Genomic DNA, 27896 nt, shown 5'->3' with positions numbered 1-27896 from the left:
CTGAGGCATCTGTTAAAACATCAACACCGCCTGCTTCTCGCAAGATACCTGCAGTTTTTGAAAAAGATCTTTTCTCTAAGGAAGAGAAATCAATTATTCAGCAACCAGGATGTGAGGAGAAAATATCAGCACTTCAGACCACCAAAGAACAGTCTGTTGAAGTGAAGGAAAATGACAAATTATCAGCCTGCCCACTGTGCAAAGAGAAATTCAAAAATAACCCTCCAAACTTCAACACTTGTACATTTTGCAAAATGACTGTGTGCAACCTTTGTGGATTTAACCCCATGCCCGATCAAACTAAGGTAGGGCTCTTGTCAGTCATCTAAATACCATTGCATGATTGTTCACAGTTCAAGCATTAGTGTGTTACACTGAATGTGTTACATTACCGTCTGATACAGCATGAGCAGCAGTATGGAAGGTTGCTGTCAGTTGGCTTTAAGTGCCTCAGAGGAGCATGACATACTGTAGGCTTCACCCATTTTGATTGGAAGCTGTCTTGTAGAAGGAGAGAGCTGGTTTACAGGTTATAAATGGTCATGTCTAAATTAGGGAGAAAATCTAGGAAAGTACTGAGCTACCCCTGACCCATTAGACATTTTATTGCCAACCTAATTGTAGTTAGTGAGTCAGGCAGGATACTGACGGAAAGGGAAGGTCTCCTACTGAGAAGTACAAGATGGGAAGGGACATATCTAACTTTTTACAGTAATGCAGTTAATACAATCAATCACACTGTGAAATGCTACCACAGTTCATTTATAACACTGTACTTATACACTACCGTTTAAAAGTTTGGGGTCACTGATTTTTATTTCTTTCTTCATTGTAAAGGAATGCTTAAAGGCGTCCAAAAATGCATTAATCTTCTTTGGACAGTTCTTTGGTGAGATGTGTCTGCTACTTATGCTCTGTAAAGACTTTATAACGCCTCTAATCTAAGGTGCTGTTAATTGGTCATTTTTCAGGCTGATAACTCTAAATGAACTTCTGGTAGGTTTCGGTCTCGCCCTCCTGGGATGGCCTTCATGAGAGCCAGTTTCATTATGGGGCTTGACGGATTTTGCAATTGCACTTGACAATACTGTTCTTGCAAGAACTATTACAGAAAGGCTGACCTCTGTGTCTTAAAATAACAACTAAATGTTGTTTTTGTTGTTGTTACATAATTACCTAATTCCATATGTGTTATTTTATGGTTTTGAAATCTCATATATATCACTAAACAAAAAAAACAGAAATTTGCAACTGACCCCAAACTTTTGAACCGTAGTGTATACTGTACTGCATAGTTTCACAGGGGTATTTTTTTTCTTCTGTTCAGAAGAATGAAACTGTTTAGTCTTGATGGTCTTCATTGGCGGGGCAATATCCTGGTTGCTCATTGAATTATATATATATATATATATATATATATATATATATATATATATATATATATATATAATTTAAAGAGCAACCAGGACATTGCCCCGCCAATGAAGACCATATATATATACTATACAGACTATATATCTATATATATACTGTACAGTATATGTGTGTGTGTGTGTGTGTGTGTGTGTGTGTGTGTGTGTGTGTGTGTGTGTGTGTGTGTGAGTGTGAACACGGTTAAAGTTACAAAGCCCAGTTAGAAAAAAAGAAAGAAAATGACAAATAGGCAAAGGATAAATGTAGGTCATCACTTTATGACTATAATATTATGTACAGTAGGTAATAAAATAGTCCAATATAACACTTACGATTGTTAAGGCAAAAGGGTTGTTTTTATTGGGGGCACTGAAAGGAAGTTCATCCAGGGTGCCATACATACTTTATACGCCATGGTGGTATTACATCTGTTTTATTTCATTCTCATATCCAATTCTGTATAAAACAAATATAGTGTTTACTATGGTTTGATAACAGGAAGAACTATGCATCATACCAGCTCACTCTTGCAAACATTTAATCTCTATATCTGCAGCTTTCATTATACATTATACATGATGCTACATCATACAGCAAAAAATTATAATGTTGTACTGCCGAAGATGCAACTTTGCAATAAAAGGACACCTTTATTCGGCACATTATTGCGTTTGGTAAGTTCCCAAGATGAAGTACCACATTCCTTCAAAGACACTCAAGTTCTAGCATAATGTAAAAGAGATCATCTTATTTTCCAAATAAGGAACATATAATAAATGTTGTGGAATAATATTGGAGATTATGTGTGGTTAAGGTCTCAGAGTGCTGGTGCCTAATGAGAAACTATTTTGTTTTCAAAAACGATTAGATGCCGTATGATTTTCGGTAACAACAGGCATATCAGTGTCATGGTTTCCCATGGTTGTGTCAACTAGGACACTTTTGCTGACATTTGGTTAGTTCTTCAAGTCTCAATATTCTTTGCAACTTACCTGTCACAGTCACATGACACTTGTTTACTTAGTCTGTCTATTTACAGCAGATTGGTCTTAGCATCTGTTTAGTCCATTGTTGGTCTTTTACCTGTTGTAGCATCACTTGTCTTTGGTTACCTGATCTGTTTACCTCCTGAGCCATGTTAGATAGAATTAGCATTAGCATCAGCCTTATCCTTATTTTCTACCCTATTTATAGTTATGTTCCTAAATGTATCTGATGTTTGTTTGTTTTTTGGTCATCAGGGTTTAAACTCTACTGTAGCCATTAAAATTCAGAACTTCATTTTAGTCATTTTGTGTTTTGCTTTTTTTTAATTTTTTATAAACATATACAGTATAGGGCTCAGGATTGTGCGGTACAGAGTGACATATCCCTTTTTTCAGCACAACCTGGGCAATAAGATGAACTGAATTTTAGTTAATTTTACCCAACTATACATACAGTACATGACTGGGGCAAAAATGTAAAAAATGGGTCACATAGTCAAAGAATTCTTGTATCCCCTCTCAGCTCCAGTCATGGCAAGCAAAATAAAGCACTGTCAAAAACAGAAAAAAGAGATCTGTCCAGAAATAAATAGAAAAATCTGTTGGTAATATCTATGACCCCTCTTAGAGGAATATTACCAGAATTGAAATGCCAATTATTCAGCACCTTGCATCCATTTAGTTCTCCAAATGAAAGAAACACTGGGGCCTCTGCATATGTCCATAAACAGCCCATATATGGATTATTAGGAACTATTAGTGGCTGGCATGCCAGTGGGGTTCTGATCAGAAGGTCAGCAGTTATGGATCCTTGCCCAAGCCCCTTAACGCTGTTTGCTCCATGGTTGCCATATTATGGCTAACCCTGCACTCAAATGTTACTTAGCTAGTTAGTTTTTGTTAATTTATGTTGTAATTTATGTTAGGTCTCTCTGTCCTGTCTCTGCTAGCCAGCTAACTAGGCCTTTTAGTTAGCTAGTTTAGTGTCTATGGTAATTTATGTTGTAAATTTATGTTGCATGTAGCACCTTGTTCCTGGAGGAACGTTGTTTCGTTTCACTGTGTACTAACTGTATATGGTTGAAATGACAATAAAGCCTACTTGAACTTGAACTTGAACTCATATCCTAACCCCTAAAGCTGGGATATGCAGAGGAGGAATTTCACTGTGCAGTAATGTATACAGTATGTTACAAGTAAAAGTTTAACTAGTAAAACTTGTATTAGGCATGAATGATGGGTACTGCCAGAGACCACAGAATTGGGCTAATTTGGATTTGATGCGACTTCTTGGTAAAAGGGGATCTGCCAAATATAAAAAAAACCTAAACATTTCAGCTATTATTTTAGCAAAATATAAACATATACAGTATATAGAGTTAGAGCATCCTCCATCTGATTTCACTTAGGTAGCTACCACACTCATCATTCTTAAAAAGAATAATGTAAAAAGAAATAAGAGAAAACCCACATGACTGCTAGATTTTTCAACCTTTCTTTTCTTTTTTTTTTCTGGGTAAGCCTGCTTGCAGCTCTGTCTGTTAATCTGTATGCCACTTTTCTTGCAATTAAAACTTGAAGAGCACCTAATCAGCACAAACACAAGTCCTTTTTTCAGTGAATAGTATTTACATTCAGCTTCACAAGTGATAAATGTATGCATGTCATTTCACCTCTACCCTGCGCACATTGGATATTGTTTTGTTCTGGCTGCTGACACTGCTACTGTGTGGGCAGCTATACAACATTCTAAATTACTGGCATTTAGGGGCTGGTGATTATCTTCTAGGAGGCCTGGTGTCACAGTTATTAAGAACAGTGGTTTCAAATACATATTTAAAAAAAAAATCCATTTTGTTTTGTTTTGAGCTACTGCTGCATGAAATGCCTCTCGAGCAGCATGACAGTGCATGATGGATTGCACAGGGAATCTAGTAAATATGACATTTCTCTTGGGGTTTTCTAAGCTTTAAATTTTAGCAATCATAATAAGAAAAAAGTACACACAGTGACCTTTCATAAATAAAATTGAAGCTTTAACTGCATGTCATTTGTTGATGCAACCTGTCAAGATCAAACTCTGTCAAAATACACTGCATTTTGTAATGCAATGTTTATATACCAATAATTATATTGAAATTATATATTTAGTGATTATATTGAAATTGTACTATATGACATTATTGCTATTCTTAGACTCTGACTGTACAGTATGTGTTATGTGTAAATACTGTATATGAAATGATGCATATTTATATGCTTTTAAAATATATAACCAATTAAATTGTTTTATGCCTCTAGGTGAAGGAGTGGTTATGTTTGAACTGCCAAATGCAGCAATTATCAGGGGCTTCACTTGGACAGCCACAGGCTAAAACAATCCTGCCACTACGACCAGCAGAGTGGACTGGAACTCCAGTTGCACCTGCAAAGAAATCAATTCTCCCAGTAGATGTCACAGACAACACTAAAAGTCTCTCTGAAGTTGGAAAAGAGGATCAGCCCACTGTGTCAGCATCACCAAATCCCACTGCAACTTCTTCAACATCACAGTATTTTCTTGCTAAGTCTTCTCAACCACCAAAATCTGAGGTGCCCAAGGAGGATAAAGGGTCAGCCACTTCTCAGGCTTCTGCAAAGGCTACATCAGTTTTGCCTGCATCTGTAGAAAGTATTACTTCTGCGAGGACAAAACCACCTACTGTTAAGATGCAAGAAGAATCAAAACCTAGAGAGGAAGCACCAAATGCTCAGTCTGTCGAAGCACCATCTGCTCTTAACAAAGGGGATGCAAATTTAGCCAAGCTTCAAAAAAACTGTCCAATCTGCAAGGAGGTTTTTAAGAATGAACCTCCAAACTACAATACTTGCAGGTCCTGCAAATCAACTGTGTGTAACATTTGTGCTGGACTAAACTCCAGGGCAGAAATAAACAAGGTAAGAGAATATACTGTACAAAAATCATTAGGTATACTTTGGACTGAGAAAAAGTAAAAAAAAAAAAAAAAATCTGACCCAGTCAGAAAGTCAAAAATCCAAATTTATTAATCTTTTATTAAATGTTTATTATATTAATAATAATGAATTATTCTGCACACCCGAATCATTTCTACATAAGAAAATATTCAACAAAATATAAAATTGAGGTGGTAATCATTTATTGCAATGCTTCTATGTTAAAAATTCTTGCTGCATTGTCTTCTTATTTCTAGGAGTATTGCATACTCTTTTTATTTTTAAAGACTTAATTAATACTTTTCTCGTTTTCCTTATAGGAGCAGGACTGGTTGTGTGTGAACTGCCAGAGGGAGCAATCACCAGGACCTCATCCTGCAAAGACAACGGAAGTACCTCTTACCGAATCAGAGAAGGAGGCTCCAATTTCAGACTTTACAAAGGAAAAGACAAGCATTCCAGTGGGTGATACAGAGTCTGATCAGATACCCACAGTAAATGGAAGACCTCAGGACAAACTCACCTTAGAAACGACCCCAAGAGCCATTGGTAACGTGGCAGAAGACAAAGAAGCTCATGTTGAAGCTGTTGAAACACAAAATACAAAACCTCCAGAGAAACAGTCTGGACTATTCGGTTTTAGTTTTGGTAGTACTAAATCACATCCACCATCTCCTCAGGTGGCTGCCTCTGCAGCTTCTAGGAGAATTCAAGGCTTTGGTTCATCCTTCCTGAGCTCAGCCTCTAATCTGATCTCTTCAGCTGTGCAGGATGAACCATCCATCACACCGCCAACCTCTCGTAAGGGTTCTACAATTTCTTTAAAAAACACCACAACACCTCCTTTGTCCCGGAGGAGTTCAGCCACACAACAACATGGGGAAAAGAAAGAAACAGAAAATAAATTGCAAGACCAACCGACAAAGGAATCAGTTCCGCCTTTGAAAAAGGATACCGCTTGCTTAGAGCTTCTCAAAGCTTGTCCACTCTGTAAGGCTGATATCAAGGATGATCCACCCAACTATAACACTTGCACACAATGTAAAAATATTGTGTGTAACCTTTGTGGATTTAGTCCCATTCCACAAGAAACTGAGGTAAGAAAATATGATCATTCTATTACTGTCGTTTCTGCTCTGCACATGTACATTTAGGTTTAAAGTTTACAGATTTTTTTTTACCTTTTGCTTGTCTTTTAAAGGTGTCAAAACATGTTTTTTAATGAAAAACTTAAGCATTTTAAGGATTTTCATCTAAGATGGTGTTGGATTTATAACCCAACATAAACTGTCAATTAAAGGTTCAGATTTATGCATGTAATACATTTACAACTGATACATGTAAACTTGCTTCTCATGCATTAACAGGTTTCAGAGTGGCTGTGTTTAAGCTGCCAGATGCAGCGAGCACCAGGACCTCCTCCTGCAAAAACACAGTCAGAATTTAACAAGGTACCTTCACCAGCATCACCAAAGAAACACCAAGAGACTCCTGCTGCAAGCGCTCCAATGAAGAGCCCAAGTCTTCCAGTAAATGCCAAAGATGAGAAGCCAACTGAAGCTGGAAAGCCAGTAGATAAACCTATTTCAGCAGAGTCCCAAAAATCCACTCCTCCAACAACACAACCTTCACCTGCAAAATCTGCACCACCACAAAAAGCTGAACCTCCAAAAGAAGAGTCAAGCTTGTTTGGTTTCAGTTTCGGTGGTACTCGATCTCGGCCACCATCTCCTCAGCCTGATATCTCAGCTGTTTCTGGAAAGGTTCGAGGCTTCGGCTCCTCTTTTCTCAGCTCTGCATCCAATTTGATCTCATCAGCTGTCCAGCAGGAGCCTTCCACAACACCACCAACCTCCCGTAAAGCATCCACAACTTCTCAAACTTCTGTTAAACTTATTTCAACTTCACCCACTTCTCACAAGAAGCAAGTTGAAAAAATAGAACCAGAAACCAAATTGGAAGTCGAGTTGCCAAAGGCAGATACTTCTCTCGCAGAGTCACTAAAAGCATGCCCAATCTGCAAGGCTGACTTTAAGAAGGATCCTCCTAATTACGCTACCTGTACTGAATGCCAGAAAACTGTCTGTAAGCTTTGTGTATTCAGTCCCGTGCAACAAGAAACAAAGGTAAAACACAATTAAATAAACATTCCTGTAATTACCTATATTTTTGTTATAAAAGTCATTGTGTTTCTGTATATTATTATTTTGGGATAAGTTTTTCCAAAAGTGTCACTGCACAAATAATACGATTTAATGGTAGAGTAAGCATTGGACCGAACACAGTGATCAAAACTGCTCCTTAGGCCAGTAGCATCAATTGTTAGTTGGGGGGTTAAAATTTCCTTGTTTCATTAGCCTCCTTTGACTTGTATTACAGCAACGTTATATTAATTTTAGTGGAATTAATAGAAACAAATTTTGTTAGGGGACCAAAAACTTTGACATTTAATGTGCGTTATACTGGCTGTACCTCCAGAAATTTGATTGTGACCTGCGCGACCCTTTTTGCTTCCATGCCCCCAGCTTGCTTATTTTTCACTTTATTTCAAGTGGCTTAAAATCTGTACTACTCTGAAAAAAATCATATAAAAATATTTAACTCCTTCAAACCTAGCCCTGAACTCGCTCCATTGAAAAGGAATGGGATTTTAACAGTGTAGAAACAGTGAGTCAGCAAAAACGCCTCTGTCCCTAAACTGCCGACTCATGCTTGAATCATTTTTGCATAAATGCTTAAACAACTTATAGGAGAAAATGTTGAGCTGTGTTTCCTCTTTCAAACACAACAAAAAGAAAAGCTCTAGCACCAACATGTATCCGGCTCAGAGTCACCCGGCTCAAAAACAGGAGACTGTTTTCTCTATTCAAGTCAATGTTACATTGTCTGTGTGTGAGTGAGCCATGTAGAGAGACCTTTAGTTATGGTGACTGGCCAAAGAACACTAACATAAATGGTTATGGCCATGATTAGTGCTTATATCTTGGGAACAAATGAGCTGTGCACCATCTTTCAACCTACTTCACAAATTCCCCAGAAATTGTCTCTAGTTTAGATTAATTTTCCACTCTATCAGTGGCAGAGTAATGTTTTCCATTTAAGGTAATACCTCATAGTTAAATTTGGCCAAGTGTACCCAAGTGTTAGGAAAATTAAAATCTTTTATATTCTTTGCCAATGCAACCAGATTATATTTAAAATTTCCCTTCAAATTTATGCATTCAGTAATTTATAACTATTAATCTAATACTTGTATGCATAAATTCTGTTATTTACTTAACAGGTTAAGAAATTGTTATGTTTGGACTGCAAGAAGAAGCGAGCGCCGGGACCTCAACCTAAACAGCCTCAACTAGAGGAAATTAAAATACCTCCAACAGCACCAAAGCAGGATGTTCAAACTACAGATAACCCACAAAAGGAGCCAAATGTCTCAGTTGATGCCACAATGAAAGCTGCTGAAGTTGTAAGAAAAGAGGATAAATTTAGCGCAGCAGAGTCACAGAAACCCACTGCTGTTCAGTCAGCACAACAGTCCTCTCCTGACATACCTGGTATACCGAAAAAGGAGGAGAAGAGCTTTTTCGGTTTTAGTACTGGAGTTACTACGTCTCCATCTCTTCGGCCTGATACCTCTGCTGTTTCTGGGAAGGCCAGAGGCTTTGGCTCATCCTTTTTTAGCTCAGCATCTAATTTGATTTCGTCTGCTCTTCAAGATGAAACTTCCACCACGCCACCGACTTCTAGAAAGGGTTCTATCATTTCTCAAAGATCTGAAAAGGACACAACAACGGCAGACGCATTGCATAAGGGGTCGTCAGGACAGAAAGAAGAACAAAAGACAGAAATTAAAATTTCGTCTGTGTCACCGACTCTTGATGAGCCTTTAAAACCTTGTCCATTGTGCAAGGTGGCTCTCACAAAAGATCCACCCAACTATGACATTTGCACTGAATGTAAAACTACTGTGTGTAATCTTTGTGGATTTAGTTCAATGCCACAACAAAGTGAAGTAAGTTTATGAAAAAAACATTACCAGAGTGTACTATTTTGACCATAGTTCAAGTTGCAGAGTAATGTTTCTTTTAAATGTGATTGATTTGCCTAGAATTTGGGGTAAAATGTTGGGTCTCCAAGGTTAAGGCATTGGGCTTAGGTTTGGAAGGTCAAAGGTTGTTGTTAATCTTGATTTTGACCTTCCAAATTTAAAACCTAAATGAACGACTTTGGATTTATGACAAGTAAAAAAAATGTATATGCTTCCGCATAATAACAAAATAATCATTATTTTTTGTTATGGCTCTACAGGTAAAAGAATGGCTATGTTTGAACTGCCAGATGCAGCGAGTACCAGGAGCTTCTTTAACACAGGCTCAGCTACAGGCTGACAAAGTACCAACTCCAGCATCACCCCAACAGAAAGTGAAATCTCTTGCTGGAAAGCCGGAGGACAAACCTACTCCAGTAGAAACAAATAAATCAATTTCTACACCTGCCAAGCAACAGTCCACACCCCCAACACCAAAAGTTGACGCTTCAAAAAAGGAGTCAGGTTTCTTTGGTTTTGGTGGTGCTCGTTCTCGATCTCCTTCTCCTCAGCCGGCTGTTGCTGCTGTTTCTGGAAAGGTTTTAGGCTTTGGATCTTCTCTCTTTAGCACAGCGTCTAATTTAATTTCATCAACTGTTCATGATGAGCCTACAACACCACCAACACCTCGTAAGGGTTCTACTACTTCTCAGGCTTCTGTAAAGACCACACCGGCAATTCCTCCTTCTTCTCAGAAAGAATCTGTAGAACAAGAAAAACATCCTACTAAAGAACCCGATACAGCAGCCAAAGTGGACAGCAAACCTTCTGCTGCAAAGAAACAAGAGAATAAACTAAGTGAAAAGGAAGTCAAAATGACTAAGTTAAAAGATGGAAATTCAAAAATGGAAGACATTTCTAAACATCAGGATGTTGCTTGTCCACTATGTAAGATAGTGCTTAATGTCGGCTCAAATGAAGCACCTAACTACAATACCTGCACAGAATGCAAAAACACAGTGTGCAACCTCTGTGGATTTAACCCCACTCCCCATCAGACAGAGGTAATATATTTGTCCATTTGGATTTCCAGTATATTTTAGCCACTGCATATTTTGATTCACTGAATATTTAGATTTAACTGTTAAATAAAATCTATTATAAATAATACAATTAATTGCTTGTTTTTTTCTTAATAGATTTATGAATGGCTTTGCCTAAACTGTCAAACACAGAGAGCATTAAAGGGAACTGAGCCACAGGAACCACAAACAAAACCAGATATTGTATCCAGTTCAACACTGTCTCGAAGCACTATAACACCAAAAACATCTACCAATGCTTGTGACAGCAACACAAAGGATCTACGTCAGGTTCAGGAATCCCACGAACAAGTGTCTTCTTCAGATCAAAATAAAGCCTCTAATCTATCTTTTGTTCAAAATGATAACATTTCAAATACAGACACAACCAAAAAGAAAGATGATTTAAATGACTTGGCAGTTAAAAAAGCCCAGGAAAAAGAAACTCCTGCTGACACTAAAGAAGAGTCTCAAACAAAAGGTATGCAGTCTTCTGAAGCTATTATGGAAAATCAAAAGTCTGTAGTTTCACTCAAACCTGGAACTGATCAAGAACCAACAGAAAAGTCAACAGACGGTAGCAGTGATCTGGAGAAGCCTGAGCAACTGCAATCTAAATCTTCCATACCAAACCTCGAAACTTCAAAGCAGGAATCAGGATTATTTGATTTTGGATTTAGCAGTAATAAATCGAAATCTACACCATCTAAACCTTCTGACACAAGCACAGGGAAACTCTTTGACTTTGGTGGTAGGACTGAGGCACCCTCACCCCAATCTGCTTCGTCTGTTTCTGGGAAGGTTTTAGGTTTTGGATCTTCCATCTTCAGTTCAGCTTCTAATCTGATCTCATCAGCTGTTCATGATGGACCCTCCATAACACCACCAAGTTCTCGTAAGGGTTCCACAGTTTCCCAGACATCTATCAAAATAGCCACACCACCCTCTTCCCGTAAAGGTTCAACAGTTTCCCAAGCTTCTCTTAAAACACCACCGACTTCTCGTAAGGGCTCCGCTACTTCTCAGTCCTCCCTAAAGACCATTCCTACAGGAGACACTAAAGCATCTGATTCTCAAAAACAAGATGAACAGGCAGCAAATGAAAAGTCAAAGGTAAAACTAAAAGAAGAGTCTGCGGAAGCTGCCAAACTACCTTATTTACAACATGTAGAGAAGGCACCAGATGAGAAGGCAGACATGCAGACTTCTCCTCCTTTGCTATCAGCCTCTGTACTGGCTCAGTCTAGTTGCCCTATCTGCAAGGTGAAGCTGAATATGGCTTCTGATGGCCAGCCTAATTTCAGCACTTGCACTAAATGTAACAGCAATGTATGCAATCAGTGTGGATTTGATCCCATGCCAAATCAAACAAAGGTGAGAAAATGATCTTTGAAACATGCATTTAAAGTTTTTTTGTTTTGTTTTTAAAGATAATCTATAATGTCCATAATGTCTTATACTGTATGAGCATTGTTTTAACTGTAAGTTTACTGAGAATATGGATTAAAAGTGTACAGAAGGCATGCACTGATTTAAAAAAGATCTCCTTTTTTTTTTTTTTTACAGGTAAAACAATGGCTTTGTATAAATTGCCAGAAGCAGAGAGCAGAAGAATCAATAGAACCAACAGGAAGTTTTATAATAAACCCTCAGCCGACATTGCTTAAAAAGGACAGTCAGCTACCAACTTTAGAGAACAAATTGGCTGATTCATCCCTTGTATGCGTAGGTGTAAAGACTCCATCTGTCTCAGCAGCAGCAAAGGAAGATCATCAAAAGTCAAGCTTGAATGAAAATGTGCTTTCCTCAAACAATGATCTGCCCCAACAAAATGAACAAGAGGAGAAACCTAGGAAATCTCAGAAACAGGTGGTAAAAGGTACAGCATCACCAGGCAGATCCACTCCACCCTCACAGGCTAAGGTTCCACAGCAGCAATCAAGCTTCTTCGGATTTGGCAAGTCTCAACCTGCCACTTCTAAGTCCTCTGAATCAACAACTGGGAAGCGTTTCGGGTTTGCTGGATTAACAGAGACAGCCAGGTCACGATCACCGTCACCACAGTCGATGACTAATGTCCCTGGAAAGTTTTTAGGATTTGGATCATCCATCTTTAGCTCTGCCTCCACTTTGATTTCATCAGCACTTCAAGATGAGTCATCTCCACCAGTCTCTCGTAAAGCCTCTGTTGTATCTCAGTCGTCCACACCACCTAGTTCTCGCAAGGGTTCTATAGTCCCTACGGGAGAGCCTAAGACTACCATGGCAAAGAAGTTGGATGACAAGTCAGTAGAAAAGAAGATGGAAGAACCCAATGTGACAAAAGCTGAGTCCTCAGTTACTGAAAAGCAAGAAGCTATTCCTGAGTCTGTGAAAGTGTTTGCACTGACTAAACCATCAAAATCAAGTCAACCAACCTGTCCACTTTGTAAGGTGGAAATCAATGTTGGCTTAAAGGAACCTCCTAACTACAATACGTGTACAGAGTGCAAAGTTATGGTGTGTAACCTCTGTGGATTTAACCCCATGCCTCACCTTGCTGAGGTAAGCCACTTCTGTTCTGACTACATGTTTACTTTGCAGTCTGTGTTTTAAAACTCCTGATTTATTGCCTTTAAATTGTTTTAGATGTGCAAAAAGAAAACTGGCAGTTAGCTCTTTAAATTATATTACTTGCAGATGTTTGAGGGGAAAAAAAGCATGTGAAGAGCAATCAGATACAATGTATATATAGTATCCTTTGGCACTATTAAAGTTCAATTAGATTTTCAAAACTAAACTCTCCTCTAGTGTACTTCTGAAGCTAGGCAGTGGCTTCTTGTTTTGAGTATAAGAACATGTGACTGACTGATGGTTCATAGAAAGTGGACGCTTCTGCTGTGGGTATTTTATTCACTAATGTGCATGTTTACAAAGCTATCAAAAAGTAAATTTGGACTAGCTGGTTTCTGCATGGATCATAACATCTATTTTGCTCCTTGAAACTCCAGATGGCTTTTATTATAACGTTATGGTTTCAATTAGGCCTTTACAAGTGTTTTAAAGGAGAACAGGTGGGCAATAAAATAAAAAATATCATAAAAAGAGCTATTCTTATTTTTTTTTACCTTCTTCAAATAGCAATCATTGTTTTATAAATGGATAAATCCAGATAAAATTCTAAAATATTTCAATGCTTCAAATAATATACAGTAAGTTATTAGACTTCTTTGTTGACTTGAAAAAAGCATTACAAATCAATAAATATTGACCATTTCATACAGTATATAAGAAGCCTGTAATATATGTCTAAATGCTGACTCTGGTTAAAGGTCTGCACTACGTATGGATTCAATTTGTCAGTTAGGTAACAGAAGCCAAGCATGGCCAAATGCAGCTTAACACAGAATGCAACTAAATTGTGATTGGAGGTTGTCTCCCCCTGCTTGGTGGGTTTTCTCTGGGTACTCTGGTTTCTTCAAATCCCTATTTATCCTTACGTTTCATATTTATACTGTATAACGCTAGTACCTTGGTCAAGTTGTGCCTTTTTAAAATGCATTTGTTGAGGCTTTTTTTTAATCTTGATTCTGAAAGCTTGATTCTTGATATCTGGATTTTATGGGACCTTTTAGTGTGATTTCTTTGTGGTAAAACAACTTTGTTGATTTTCCTTAACACGCCAACCTTGCCTTTACATATTTTGCAACCAGCTGTTGTTTGTGCCGTACCCTAATCCAGCAGTTCCATGTACTGTAGGGCAGCACAATTCTTTCTAAAATGCCAATCATGATTCTTTCATGCAATTCTCTCAGTTTTTTTTTTTTTTTACCAAAAGCTTTATTACACTCAAATAAAAAGGTCTTTAAAAACTTAAAATAACATGCATATAATGTTAAAAAATAATAAATAAAAATAACTATTAAATAGTACCTGTGATTTTTGGACACATAATAAACTTAGCCAACAATATTTTATCATTGCATGCATAAGTTTATATCACTATTATTTATTTATCAGCATATGGCAAAAGTTTGTTAGGTGGTTTACAATTAAATACATAGCTTACAGTGTATTTTTTTTTTTTGTTCCAAAAGGTTGTAATGCTAAATCCTAAAATACTTCTAGTATAATTCTCTGTAACTTTTTATTTATTCTCTATGTGACAGCTACTATGGAATCAATGCATCAGGTTTAATTGACTAATACTTATAAAGTAAGTATTAGAACTGTACATGCCTGTCTCTGTTTAGTAGTACGGATTGTAATTTGTGAGACATTTACCTAATTCCAATAAAAATAAAAATAAATTTTAACGAACGCATGCGATGATAAAGTATATACTAGGTGATAACCGCAAGAACAAAAGAAAACATAAGGGTTTGACATACTGTACTGTATGCTCAATGAGGGACACATGGAGCATAAAAAGAAGCCAGTCAGAAACAGGATGTCAGAATGTACTGCCACCAGTAATTGGCTGGCACTGATCCTCCTTTAGCCTCTGACTGGCTGGAATTGAGCAAGCAAGCATTATGATATCGAGCGCACACTTATATTGCAATGCTGTAAATGAGGATGTGTGATGAGAGAAATGATCTGTATGATTGAATCATTTGCTAATTTTTGGTCTGTTTGGTAAAGTAATGGTGTTTTTTTTTCTTACTGTATAAGTGTGATCTGGGATTGTTGTCAACTCAATAAACAAACACTTGAATGCAGCATTATCTGAAAGAGAATTGTTGTCAATCAAACAAGGTGCATGTGAGTAAGGTACAGTACATGGATTGACAGTTTAAATAAGTCTGAAAATCCCAGTGTTTCATTAGTTTTAAAAGTTAAAGTAATCTCACTTTTATGAATCATTGTCTTTTTGATTCTTGAAAATCAATTTTTAACCTACATCCACCCTGATTTAGTCTGTGAGTCAAACCATGCTACACTAATAATGAAGCAGTGAACCTTTCAATGACAACATGCTTTCATATATGGCTGCCATGCATATGTCTGGAGGCACCATTTCAAAGGCCACTGTTTGCTGCTCAAGTGATCTGCTGTACTCACATTATCCAACACACTGCTGGCCAGAAATAGCATCTGATTTAATCTACCCCACTTAACATCCTCATGTGGGCTTGGAGAGAGCTGTCATCAGTCTCAAGAGATTGTACATATATTTGGGTGCCCTCTGTAATTCTATAATAACGATAATTCTATAATAACGATAATCCTTAATTCCATTAATTATATCTAACACATAGCATGTATATTTACTTTCTCTTATAACATAGCTAATAAGAAATTCAAAACCGAATATAAACTTTATTAGCATCTTCTAACTAATGAAATTTATGAATTAAACAATGCTGTGGTATAAAATTACGTTAATAAAATTTAGCAAGAGGTAATTCAAGATAAGAAAAAAGAAAACCTGAAGCAATTGATCTATTTCACTTCATACATCAATATACCCATTGACTCTGAGTCTGTGTGTGTGTGTGTGTGTGTGTGTGTGTGTGTGTGTGTGTGTGTGTGTGTGTGTGTGTTCTCATGTTTGTGTGTTTGTACTTCTTTTTGCTCAGTGCAGTAATTTGATCATCACTGTATACTAGGCAGTTGTAATGAGACGAGTGTTTGGAAAGAGCAGGAGGTCTGTGCGGCTAATTCATCAATAATATGTGTGCCTGATGGAAGAGACTGAGAGCGGGTCAAGCTGGCTAGTCTGATAGAAACTGATACAGGTAGGGAAATTGTTTAAGGGTTTAGATCAGCCAGCATGGTTGTCTTATGTTTCAAAGGTTCTGCAAGCAGTATTCAAGTTTACTTTGTTGGAACGAGTAGATGGAGGTGTAGTGAGTGTAACTTATTGTTACAGAAGTCTAAGCATAGTGAAGTGAAAGTACTGCACGTGTGGCATGTGTAAAGGGTTCACCACACTGAAAGACTTATCTTTGACCATCACCTATTTCAGGAGCCAATGCCCTAATCTTCTGCCAAAAGCTGGTCAATAAATACAGTAAACCATTGGCAACTTTTGGGGTTGCATTCAGTTACACAGATCTTCTTGAAATTTAGATAGGTAGGTAGGTAGGTAGGTAGGTAGGTAGATAGATAGATAGATAGATAGATAGATAGATAGATAGATAGATAGATAGACAGACAGACTGACTGACTCACTAACTCAGAGTCTTAACACACTCATCCACCACTGCCCTGGATGTAAGCCAGGAGACATTTAGTTTAACAAAAGCTTCTGTTTAGCCTATTTATTCCTTACAAATCACACAACATACGCATGCCTTTCCACGAGGCCTGTTTTCTAATCACTCAGTGAACCACCAACAGGAATATGCTGTCCAGGACTGTTGTGTTCGATTCTATGTTCATGCTGTGTGGGGCTCAGATGTGAGTGCTGTTTACAAACACAGCTGAAACTCCTACTGGTGAAACATTGACCTTATTATCTACCAAGGGAACTTACTATTTTTACCATGGCTTAAATGTTCTTTATAAGCTGACTCATGCGAAATACTTGGTTTGGTTCATATCACTAAGTAATGCATCTAGCAAATTGAACCAGCATGCCATTATCAGCACAAGAGCAAAATCATGTAATATATTGTTGGATGCACTGGTCTTGGAAATTGTACACACAGACTGACTAATGATAAATGGCAGTGTTGACCATAATGCATGCAGTGTTTTCATGCATTGTGCATCTTCTGTAGCAGCTTTATCCTAGTAAAGGTTAAGGTGAATTCGGAACCTATTACAGAAACACTTGGCACACACACAACTATGGGCCATTTGGCAAAGATAATGCACCTACTGGCATCCTTTTAGGAGGTGGATAGGGGAGAAAGTCCGAAGATTCAGAAAAAAGCCATGTGGACAACACCTCACCTAGATCGATCGATCGATCGATCGTGTTTCATCCAGGTCAGGATCATGGTGAATCCAGAGCATATCCCAGAGTGCTACGCAAAAGAAATACAACAAGCAAGTCCATCACACAGAGACAGAGTCACTTTCTCACTTATTGTCTATACCGCTGTATACAGGGTCACGGGGGTCTGAAGGCTATCCCAGGAGACTTAGGGCACAAGGCAGGATACACCCTGGACGGGTTACCAATCCACTGCAGGGCGCACACACATACACACGCACTTAAACACTACGACCAATTTGGGAACGGCAATTAGCCTAATCTGCATGTCTTTGGACTGTGGAAGAAAACCAGAGCACCCAGAGAAAACCCACCAAGCATGGGGAGACCATGCAAACTCAGACCCCAAAGAGGGAATCGACCGTGGAACCTGGAGGTGCAAGGTGACAGTGCTAACCACTATGCCACTTTGTCACCCTCACAGTAACTGTAGATCCCATCACAGTGTTACACAACTGACAAATTCATTTCATATGTAGTGCAGACCTTTACCAAAATCAGCATTCAGACATACAGTATATTACAGGCTTCTTATATATAAAATGGCCAATATCTAGAGCAATATCTAAGAAGATAAAATTTCTAGTACTGGTTTGTAATGCCTTTTTTAAATTTACTTTTTAATAGCTTTGTAAACATGTACATTAGTGAATAGAATAACCACAGCGAAAGCGTCCACTTTCTATGAACCATCAGTCAGTCACATGTTCTCATACTCAAAACAAGAAGCCACTGCTTAGCTTCAGAAGTACACTACAGGGGAAATTAAATTAATTGATAAGACGTAAAACATAGAATCCATACTGTACATCAAATTAACACCATAAACTGGGTGCCAATCCATTGCAGGGCACACACACACATACGTACACACACAGATTACAGGTGATTTGGGAATGCCAATCATCCTAATCTGCATGTCTTTAAATTGTGGGAGGAAACCTGAGTAAATCCACCAAACACGGGACGTACATGCAAACTCTACGCACACAGAGGCGGGACGGTGCAGGGCAACAATGCCTACCATTAAGCCACCTAGACAGAGTTACATTAGAGCCAATTTCAATGAGCCAATCCACTTACTGGACTGTTTTTGCGAGGTGGAAGGTAAGAAAGTAGTCAGAAAGTAACTGAAGCTCAAGACCGACTCCTGAACCTTGCACACTAATGACGTTGTACGTCCCCTAGAATAGTTTTTTTTAAATCCCTGTTTAAGCAGGATTTAATTTACATGAGAATGGGATGTAATTCCATTATCGGTAGTTGGTCTTCTGATTAGATTTTTTGGAAGATCGTTTTTGGTCTTGTGTATATCTTGTAGGTTTTTGTTGATTCTTGCTATGGCGAATGTTTTTGGCTGTTCCTATTTGCTGTATTTACTGTCCTTTATTACTTACTTGAAAAAAAAAAAGAAAAAAAAAAAAAAAAAAAAAAGAAAAGAAAACCATGAGTGCTTAGGAGTTTCTTGGCAGGTGTTATCCTCTTTATTTGCCTAAATTGGGAACCCATTCATAATAGAAGGACATTAAGTCAATCAAATGTGTGCAATATTGTAAGTTGATTAAATGGGTTGCAATGGCAAGTACATGTATAGAGCTATTCTATATTCATATATGCAACATTATTATAACTTTTTTTTTGTTTTCAATAAATAAATAAATACGTAGTTGTTGTGTAAGTATGCATTGATAGACACAACCAAATATAATAATAATAATAATAATAATAATAATAATAATAATAATAACCTCTGCTGTAAATGTCAGAGAAGTACAAATGTGTTATCACTAAAACCTTAGTGCTGACAACTCTGCCTATTTCAGATATGTAGGTCAAGACTCTCTGTTATCATTAGGCCTGATTTATAGAGAAAGTGCTACTGTGGGGGCTGATGAAAATGTAGTATATTAGCCGGCTACATATGCTGCCAATTGCTGCTGCCAAGAAATCAATAAGGGACCAAGCATAGTTCTGAAACAGCAGAGCCTCTGCCCTATAGTACAATGCAGATTTTAGTCAATCTACCAATCAAATCATACAGTATTCAGCACAAAACCACTTCGGTTCACTTGTTCAGGTTTACTGATGAAAGGCCCCTAATGCACTGTAGGTAGCGTTTTATCACTTTCAAAGCTGCTTTGAGATTTCTGAGAACAGTCTGAATAGTCTATGTGTGTTAAATGCACGTTTAGCGGGAGTTATGCTTCTTTTATAGATATCAAATCCAGCTGCTAGCATGCATTCATATACTCGGTCATTCAGAGACGGATGCAGCTTTGAGCGCTATAGCAATGCAGAAGGAAGAAAAAGGATCATCATTCTAATGAATGTCAGCAACATGAATTACTGCTGTGAGTGCTTGACTTTCTCAGCGGATGAATAGCAGCAGTCGCCTTTACAGAAACAAATTTAGAGTTTTGTAATTCAGCAATTTATTATACAATAAATGAACCCAGTTTTTAAAAATTGCCAGTGTCTCTTAATAGCTCACTGTCTTTCCATTAATTAAAGTGCAAGAGTGACAGTATGAGATATCAGAAATGCAGGCAGCCAGATCAAAACTTGAAAAGATTCTTTATGCTGTACATAACATACAGTCTCAGTATTAGGCAAATACAACCTCAGACAAACAATGACAATGACATCTTTTTTCACTGTCAAAATTATTTATTTTTCCAAAAATGAAGCCAAAAACATGCAGGTAACACTAAGTACCCTTTTTGCATCCAAAGGATTTAAGATGGTAAGTTGCAGCTCTTGATTAATTGATAGTCAGGTGCTGATGTCTATAAAAGCAGAAGTTTTGGCAGTTTTGGAGCTGCAAAGAGGGAATAACATAAACAATGGTTTAGAGAAGCGATCGTTGCTACACATTAATCTGGAAAACCATTTGGAGTTCAGCATTCCATGGTCATAAAGATTATTCACAAGTGAAAAGCAATTAAGACAGTTGTCAATCTTTCCAGAAGTGCATTTCCCAGCACATTCATCCCAAAGTCAAAAAAAAAAAAAAAAAAAAAAATCAAACAAGAACAGTATCTTTGACCCTACAGGCCTCTCTTAGCCTGTTAAATTTAAAAGTCCAAGACAGCACAATTAGAAGAAGACTGAATAACTAGGGTTTCTTTGAAAGGGTTGTCAGGAGAAAGCCTCCTCTATTTAAAAGGAACATAAAACAGTGTTTTTTCGCTGACGAGAGGAGCAATTTCAGCCAGAGACTGATTACCATCAAGTGTACCACAGATGTATCTTTTCTCCCATCGGCCATAAACGTATACAACTCTTCTCTGGAAATCATACACTATGTGGATATTCACTGACAGTAACAGTAACACAATAGGACATTAATAATTACATGTATTAAAAATATGATAAGTGCAATATTACTTCTTAATAAAATATGTAATACAATATTACATATAATAATACAATATTACATACATATATTAGATTACTGTGCAATATTTACAAATGCTCTTGGGTCATATTTATGGTACTTACTGTTTTAGGACTCTTTCTATTTTATTATTATTATTATTTTGTTGTTGTTGTTACTTATTACTTTTCCCATCTACTCAATAACAACTGTAAGCAACTGTAACCAAGAATAAGCAATTTTCCTCTGGGATTAATAAAGTCCTTTGAATCCTAAATCTTGAATCTCAAAAGCACAACTGACATGTGAAAAATTGCATCTGAATTAACTTCTTTCAAACAATGTCCTAAGGACAGATAAAACCAAGAGGTAAATGTGACGCCATATGTTCAACAGCTAAAGCTTAGACGAAATTGTCTCCTCCAACAGGACTATAATCATAGAATTAAAAGAGAGGCTACTAACTTTTGAACATGATTAAATGAAAAGTTGGTGATACTGTATGTTAGGTACTGTACTGCATAATCAAGCATTTGAAGTTTTTGTCCTTCAAAAAATGTGTTGCACATCGACCTGCTCACATTGCACACTTACCGCTCAGGCTATATGGAGCTGCATTTCCATTATCATTTTGGCAAGGTTCACTGATCTTTTTTTTGCTTTCTGAGCTGCACCAGCACACTAAGTCTGTCACTCCGACTATACGGAGACTCATCAGTTATTAGCACTTTAACAAATACGAAAATCAATATATGTATCTCATCACAAAAGAATCAAAGTCATACATTATGTCAAATCTTATTCAACAAATTTAAATGCTAATTTCGCACTGGTCTTTACCTAGAGTTTTTTTTTTTTTTTTTTTTTTTTAAACAATGTCTAAATTGTTCATCACTATAAGGAGATGTTACAGCAATTCTCACTTTATTTAGGTAGTAACTTTATGACAACTTTACCTTAACAATATTTTGTTCAAATGTCATTCTGGATTAAATACAAATGCTCTATCAACCAATACTATAGCTCGAAAATTATGAATTAATAAAATTTCTTACAACAAATAACAAAATCAAATTATATAAAATAACAGGATATATCCATAAAAGAGCTATTAAAATCTATTAAATTGCACAAAACCCATGCTTAATGTGTAAAGACCACACAGAGTTATTGTTATAAACCCCATAAACCACTCAGCTGTTTTCAATTGATTCAGCATGTGATCTTTTCAATATTTGCTCAATATTTCTTTTATAGTTTGTATGAGCTGGCTTATTGGCTTTTATGCTCTGTCTGGTTATATAAGGGGCATCATTTTAAACCAACTGACTAGAAACAAAGCGAACACAGGAAATGTCGACTAATAATGCATCCTGGGATAATCATGCTACTTAGCTCGAATACTAAGGATGTGAACAGCAGATGGTCAGACGATAGACAGTAATGACAACATTGCACTGACTCATTGTTGCGGCAATGCTTTGGTTTGTGTGTGTGCATGTGTGTGTGTGCGCGCGTGTGCGTGTGTGTGTGTGTATACATATTACAGGATCCTGCATTTACAGACTTTCCAATTGCGTCTCCACACATAGGCAAATGTGTGTCAGCTTTTAAACCAGTGCTGACAGTGCCACTGTTTTTGCACACTCTTTCCTCTGTGCTTCTGCTTTCTCTAAGTGGCACGGCTTTCTCCATGCATCATCCGAACATAGTTTATTGTGTGGCTGTATTCTGCTTGTAAGTGGTTGTTGAGCTAATAAGTGATCTCAACACTTTTAAGATGCACTATTTTGTTGAAAGTGCAAAGCTAGCAATTTAGGGAGACATGAAACTGTCAAAACACAGCTGAAAAACAACATTAGGATCCTGCTATAGAAAGAGCCTGTGCATTTATTTGTCTGTAGGGCGGTAGTTTAAAGCAAACAAACAAAGAAATGTGGTGTATTGTAACTGTACAGGACTATTATCAGCATTATTTGTAAGTATATACCTAGATCATTGTTGTGCATACTGAGCAGCAGGTCAAACTATGTTGTTGTAGTGTAAAATGTGTTGTAAAGAATTCTGATGCAGTAATCGTCTAAGAACCTAATTGTTTTAACTTGAACATTTTTGCTTTTTTTTATTTTTATTCTTTTGCATTGCTTTGATTATTGTTAAATTCATTTGAGTTTCTCAAACTGGAGACAAATTGTCAAATATCAGATGTGTATTTCAGTACTAGTTAGGAAATGAGTGCAAATTAGGATTGAAAATTCCAGATAACCATGAGACTAGTATAAAAAAGCTATCTTTTATGTTACAGGAGATGAGGAAAGCTATAATTTCTCTCTGCACTTTGTTTGCTCTATTACACATACACATTTTTATGTTTCCAGGTTAGCCAGGTTTTGCCATTACAGTAACTTTGTACATCCAGCTAAGCATCAGTGATTGCATTGAAGAACACTGCCCCTTCTGATTATTATCCTGATTGCGTTCTCCATCAGGAGATGGTTAAATGCCCCCCCTTCTTGATCAGCTGTTCATTAGAGTTGATGATTGCAACATTCTCCCAAATTGTTAAACACAGATGAAAGAGTACCCTAGCAATCGATAGCTTCTGTTGATTATGTTCATATGAAGTATGGTATGGTGGACGTTTTATTTAAAAGAGAAATAGATGCATGAAAATTGTTAAAAAGGGTAATACGGATCTTAATTTTTAGAGGTTTAATTTGTTATCATAAGGTGACTACCTCAGATTTTCATCAGATGCTCAGATCAGCATTTTAATAGCTAACAAATTGTTCAATCCCAAATAGGTTAAAATAGAAGGTTAGTATTTTATGTAGGCTATAGAATCCCTTGTTACACACACCAAGTAGTGCCTGAGTGTTTGATCAGGGGTTAAAGAGCGATTTGGAATTCAACCTTGTATTGAAAGCTAGTTAACTTTGTAGCCGTAAATAAACGTACATGGATCAGTTAGAGACGATTTAGAATGACTTAGAAGGAGTTACTACTGTAGGAAGACAAAGTGTTGTTTAAGATGACATTATCGAAAGTGTTGTCTTGCTAAAAATGCTGTAGCACAATTAGTTTTCAAGGCGGGTTTTGGCACTGGCATCCGGTAATTTATGTCCCTTTTGATATTGAGATGGGGCAGACCATGGCAGACAGATGTTGTGACATTCAATGTTAAATGTTTTTTAGAACATGCCTTTGGGGATTTCTGCTATATGAGCATTACTGATGTTAGGCAAGATGATCAGGCATGTGGGCAAGTTCCAGTTCATCTCAAAATTGTTCAGCGTCATTGAGCTCAGGGCTCCGTTTTGTCTCCTTGACTTTTACATCATCTTTGGCAAAACATGCTTTCATGGGAAATGCTTTGTTCACATTGACTTTCTGAAACAGGGTTGAAAACCATTGTTTTAGTAAAGAAAAATGCTGGTCATATCAGTTTTTTTGGTAACTAATTTTGAACTGTGCCCTTGTGCCCTAAAGACTTAATTTTGGACTCTTTGTGGATGTTTTCTGCTTTAAGGTGATTAAAAATGTAACTTACTAACCTTCTACCATGCTCTCCACTATCATTAAAAACCTTGTTGCTAAATTCAATTGTATCGATCAACCATTAAACTATGGGTGAATCAGTGAGTACCCTGCTACTTCCAAAAATCACAATAATAGTTAACTAAGTAATGGGCTTAAAGTCAATACCAGACAGAAAAAATGTGTTTGTTACTAGAGTATCTGATTGCTTTTGATAGAAATAAAATTATCCACAGAAACATTAGGTTGATAAATCAAGCCTATCCAGTTGAGAAATCGAGCATATCACATGACTGCAAAACATACCTAAGTACCCTTATTAACTGGTTTTATCACAATATATTTAGCAACATTACCAATGGTAAGAATTTGCCTAGCCATAGAATAAATTACTATGCTAATATTGTCTTCCATATTAATTTTTCAGAAATAGCTGTTCGATATTGGCTAGCCAAGCACATGCATAAAGGACATTATAAATGCAAACAATAAGGGGTTTCCTGCTTTCCTTATATATAACTGTGTATATACAAAAGCAATATTTTAAAATTAAAATGATACAGACTATGTTCATTCGTGATAATTATTTATTTTTACAGGGGGAGTGGTTGTGCTTGAACTGCCAGACTCAGAGAGCCCTATCTGGTAACCTGGGAGATATGGGACAAATTCCTACCCCATTACCTACATCTGAAACTGAATCAGCAGCATTACCCAAAGCCCTAACGATTAAAATATCAGAAGTTGGTCAGGCCACTGAAACCCATGAGCCTGCTGTCATTAAACCTAAAACTGAAATACAAATAGTGACCTCTAAAGTGGAACCTGTGGAAGCTGTGGCTGCTCCTTCTGCTTTTATACAGTCTACACTCATTGAAACTGCTGACAAAACAGATGAGATGAAAAGTACACCTGCAGAACCTACAGTCACACAAGAAAAATTAACTACAGAAGTACCCATAAAGCATGTAAGCTTTCCAGAAGCAGAGACACTTCAGGAAGAACCAGAGACACCGCCTACTGATGTTGTCATTACATCACTTGAGATGAAAAGTAAAACTGTACAACCACTGGTCAAGACAAACGATGAACCAACACAACTGAAGCCTCTTACTGTTAAAGCATCCCTCGAATTTAAGGAAACTTGTGAACTTACGTCTACGGTAATGTCCACAACAATGTTACTTTTTTTTTCAATTAAAAAAAACACGTATCTATTTCACAAAATGATTTGTAATAATTTTTATTAAACATTTGCATAATTTAATAACTTATGCAAACTTTTTTTTAACAGGCATCAAAATTGGCAGACGATTTTGCATTCCCAGACCAGCTTAATCAGAATGAAGAGCATGCAATTCAGTTAAAGATTACTCCTACTACACCTTGTGAGAGTGAAAGCATAGTTATATCAGTTTTAGGGGAGGAGACAAACAACTTAGGGGTGAATGATAAAAAACACCCACAAGGGCACAAACTATTGCCAGTTTCACCTGAATCATACAGTTCATCTGAGGAAGAGCTTAAAGAGATTCAGAGAGCTAGTGAGATTCTTTTGAAAGAAACTGAATCAGACTTGGCTCATTTTAAAGAAACAGTGTTGACAAAGGATTATTTTGATTCTGGAGATGAAGAGCTTAGACATTCACAGCTGAAGGAAGCAAGTGCTGATAAGGATTTGTCATCAACTCATCTCCAAGGTTACATCACAAAACATGAAGTCAGTGATGCAGATACTGACCGTGAAGCTGAAAAGACCATAAAGCAGCTTAATGTACCTGAAAAAAGTGCTGATAGTTGCCTCTTGTCTCAAGAGCAAGAAGGCAAAGTAATGCAGCCCAGTCCCGTCTATAAAACAGCTAAAACATTTCTCCAGGACGAGAATGAGAAGGAAGAAACCACAGAAACTAATAGTGCAAAAGCTATTTTTGTACAGGACAATGTCAGACAGATTTCAGAAGAAGAGAGTTTAGTTGAAGATATTTCTAAAGACGGTGGATCTTCCAGTATGCAAGTATCCCACATCACATCAGGAACCACTTCACCCACAACACTGTCCTCACTTGGTGAAGAAAGTGATAGCAGTCCCGGTCACAAGAAGGAAAATTTAGAGGGCAAGCGGCAAAGGAAAGTTAAGCACAGGCAAGGTCAACCCCTTCAGAATATAAGCGACTCCTCTGAGGAGGAAGAGATCCTGGAGGAAGGAGATCAATTTATAGAACAGGAAATACAGAGGGAAAATGATCAAAGGCAGTTCAAAAAGCCGTACAAAAAATCCAATAAAGAAAAAGACAAGTTGCAGGATCATCCACCAAATAGTCACTTTCAGACTGACACCCTATCTCAAGCTGAGGATGTAGTGCAAATTTCAGAAATAAATACTTATGAGACATTTTCTTACTCAAACATATCACCAAGTACAGACTCAGAACAAGAAAATGTTGTTACCCACGAACCACCACCGATGGATGTTGAAGCAAAACCATTAAAGAGTGCAGATGAGGCATATGAAGAAATTATGCAGAAAGCTCAGGAACTCAAAGCTATGACAAAAAAAATCACTCCACCGGATATAGAGCCACTGTATGGTGGCATGCTGATAGAAGACTATGTTTACGAGTCACTAGTGGAGGAACCAGCGCAGGCAATGCCATTTGATTATAATGCTACTCTGGGTGAGTACTTGACTGATATCTCTGTTCCAGAAACACTAAGAAAGCTTAGAACACCAGATGAGGCCTATGAGGAAATGCAGAAAAATAGAGAACTCATGCTAAAAGATCAAGCAATTGAGCATGCTCAAGTATATAGATCAGCTTCTAACAGAGATACCACTGGACCCATTGTTACAGATACTTGTTTTGTAAATATATCAGAAACCTTCGAGTTTACAAAACAGCAGGATGAGAATTGGCAGTGGTATGCTGAAACTGCAAGTGATGAATTGCTGAATAGGGAAAAAGATGTTATGACTTCAGGAACAAGTCCTACACAATCAACTCCTCTATCACCAGTTTCACCTCTGTCTTTATCTGAGCCTTTATATGATTCAGCAGAAATAATACAAATTCCCTCAAGTGGTGAAGAGGATAATGACAAGAATGAATTTGCAGCTGAACCTATTGAGTGTGTGATGGAACCTTACAGGACTGAGTCAACACCTCAACAAGATCAGTCTGTTAAAAATGTTCTCTATCCGATTCCTGATCTAAAAATTACTCAGTGTTCATCTGGTGAAGAGGAGGTTGAGGAGGAACTTAGCATCACACAAGAGCATGAGATAATTATGGTAAATGGCATTGCTCAGTGTGATGACGGATCAGAGGAACCTTCTGAATTTATAGAATCTTCAGTTGAGGTACAGTCAGTAGAGTCTGAACCCACATCTGTTGTATCTGAAGTTCCACTATCAAAATCAGCACTTGAACATGAGCCCCTTACTTATGTATGGGATTCACAAACACCCCCTTTGCCCTCCTTAGATTTAACAGCATTTTCCTCAGGCATTATAGATCAGCCTACAGGGCAAACTTCCATTCCAACAAAACTCTATGCTGATGAAAGTAGAACAAGCCTTGGAAATGATTCTACACAA

The 27896-nt window shown here is 37.4% G+C and overlaps 1 protein-coding gene across 1 annotated transcript in view; it reads left to right on the top strand.

Moving 5' to 3' along the window:
- Positions 1-4730: 4730 nt before the first annotated feature.
- pclob (piccolo presynaptic cytomatrix protein b) overlaps positions 4731-27896 on the top strand; it is a 59428-nt gene continuing 36262 nt past the window's right edge. Inside the window, exons 1-9 of the mRNA XM_053500098.1 lie at positions 4731-5336; positions 5675-6451; positions 6722-7480; positions 8638-9366; positions 9663-10445; positions 10581-11837; positions 12030-13007; positions 24901-25464; positions 25596-27864. Of these exons, the coding sequence (XP_053356073.1) occupies positions 4731-5336; positions 5675-6451; positions 6722-7480; positions 8638-9366; positions 9663-10445; positions 10581-11837; positions 12030-13007; positions 24901-25464; positions 25596-27864 (8722 nt within the window). The remainder of the gene's footprint in view (positions 5337-5674; positions 6452-6721; positions 7481-8637; positions 9367-9662; positions 10446-10580; positions 11838-12029; positions 13008-24900; positions 25465-25595; positions 27865-27896) is intronic.

Source organism: Clarias gariepinus, chromosome 7 (genome assembly GCF_024256425.1).
Source record: "Clarias gariepinus isolate MV-2021 ecotype Netherlands chromosome 7, CGAR_prim_01v2, whole genome shotgun sequence".
In the NCBI taxonomy this organism is placed as follows: domain Eukaryota; kingdom Metazoa; phylum Chordata; class Actinopteri; order Siluriformes; family Clariidae; genus Clarias; species Clarias gariepinus.
This window is presented reverse-complemented; position numbering and strand designations above follow the sequence as displayed.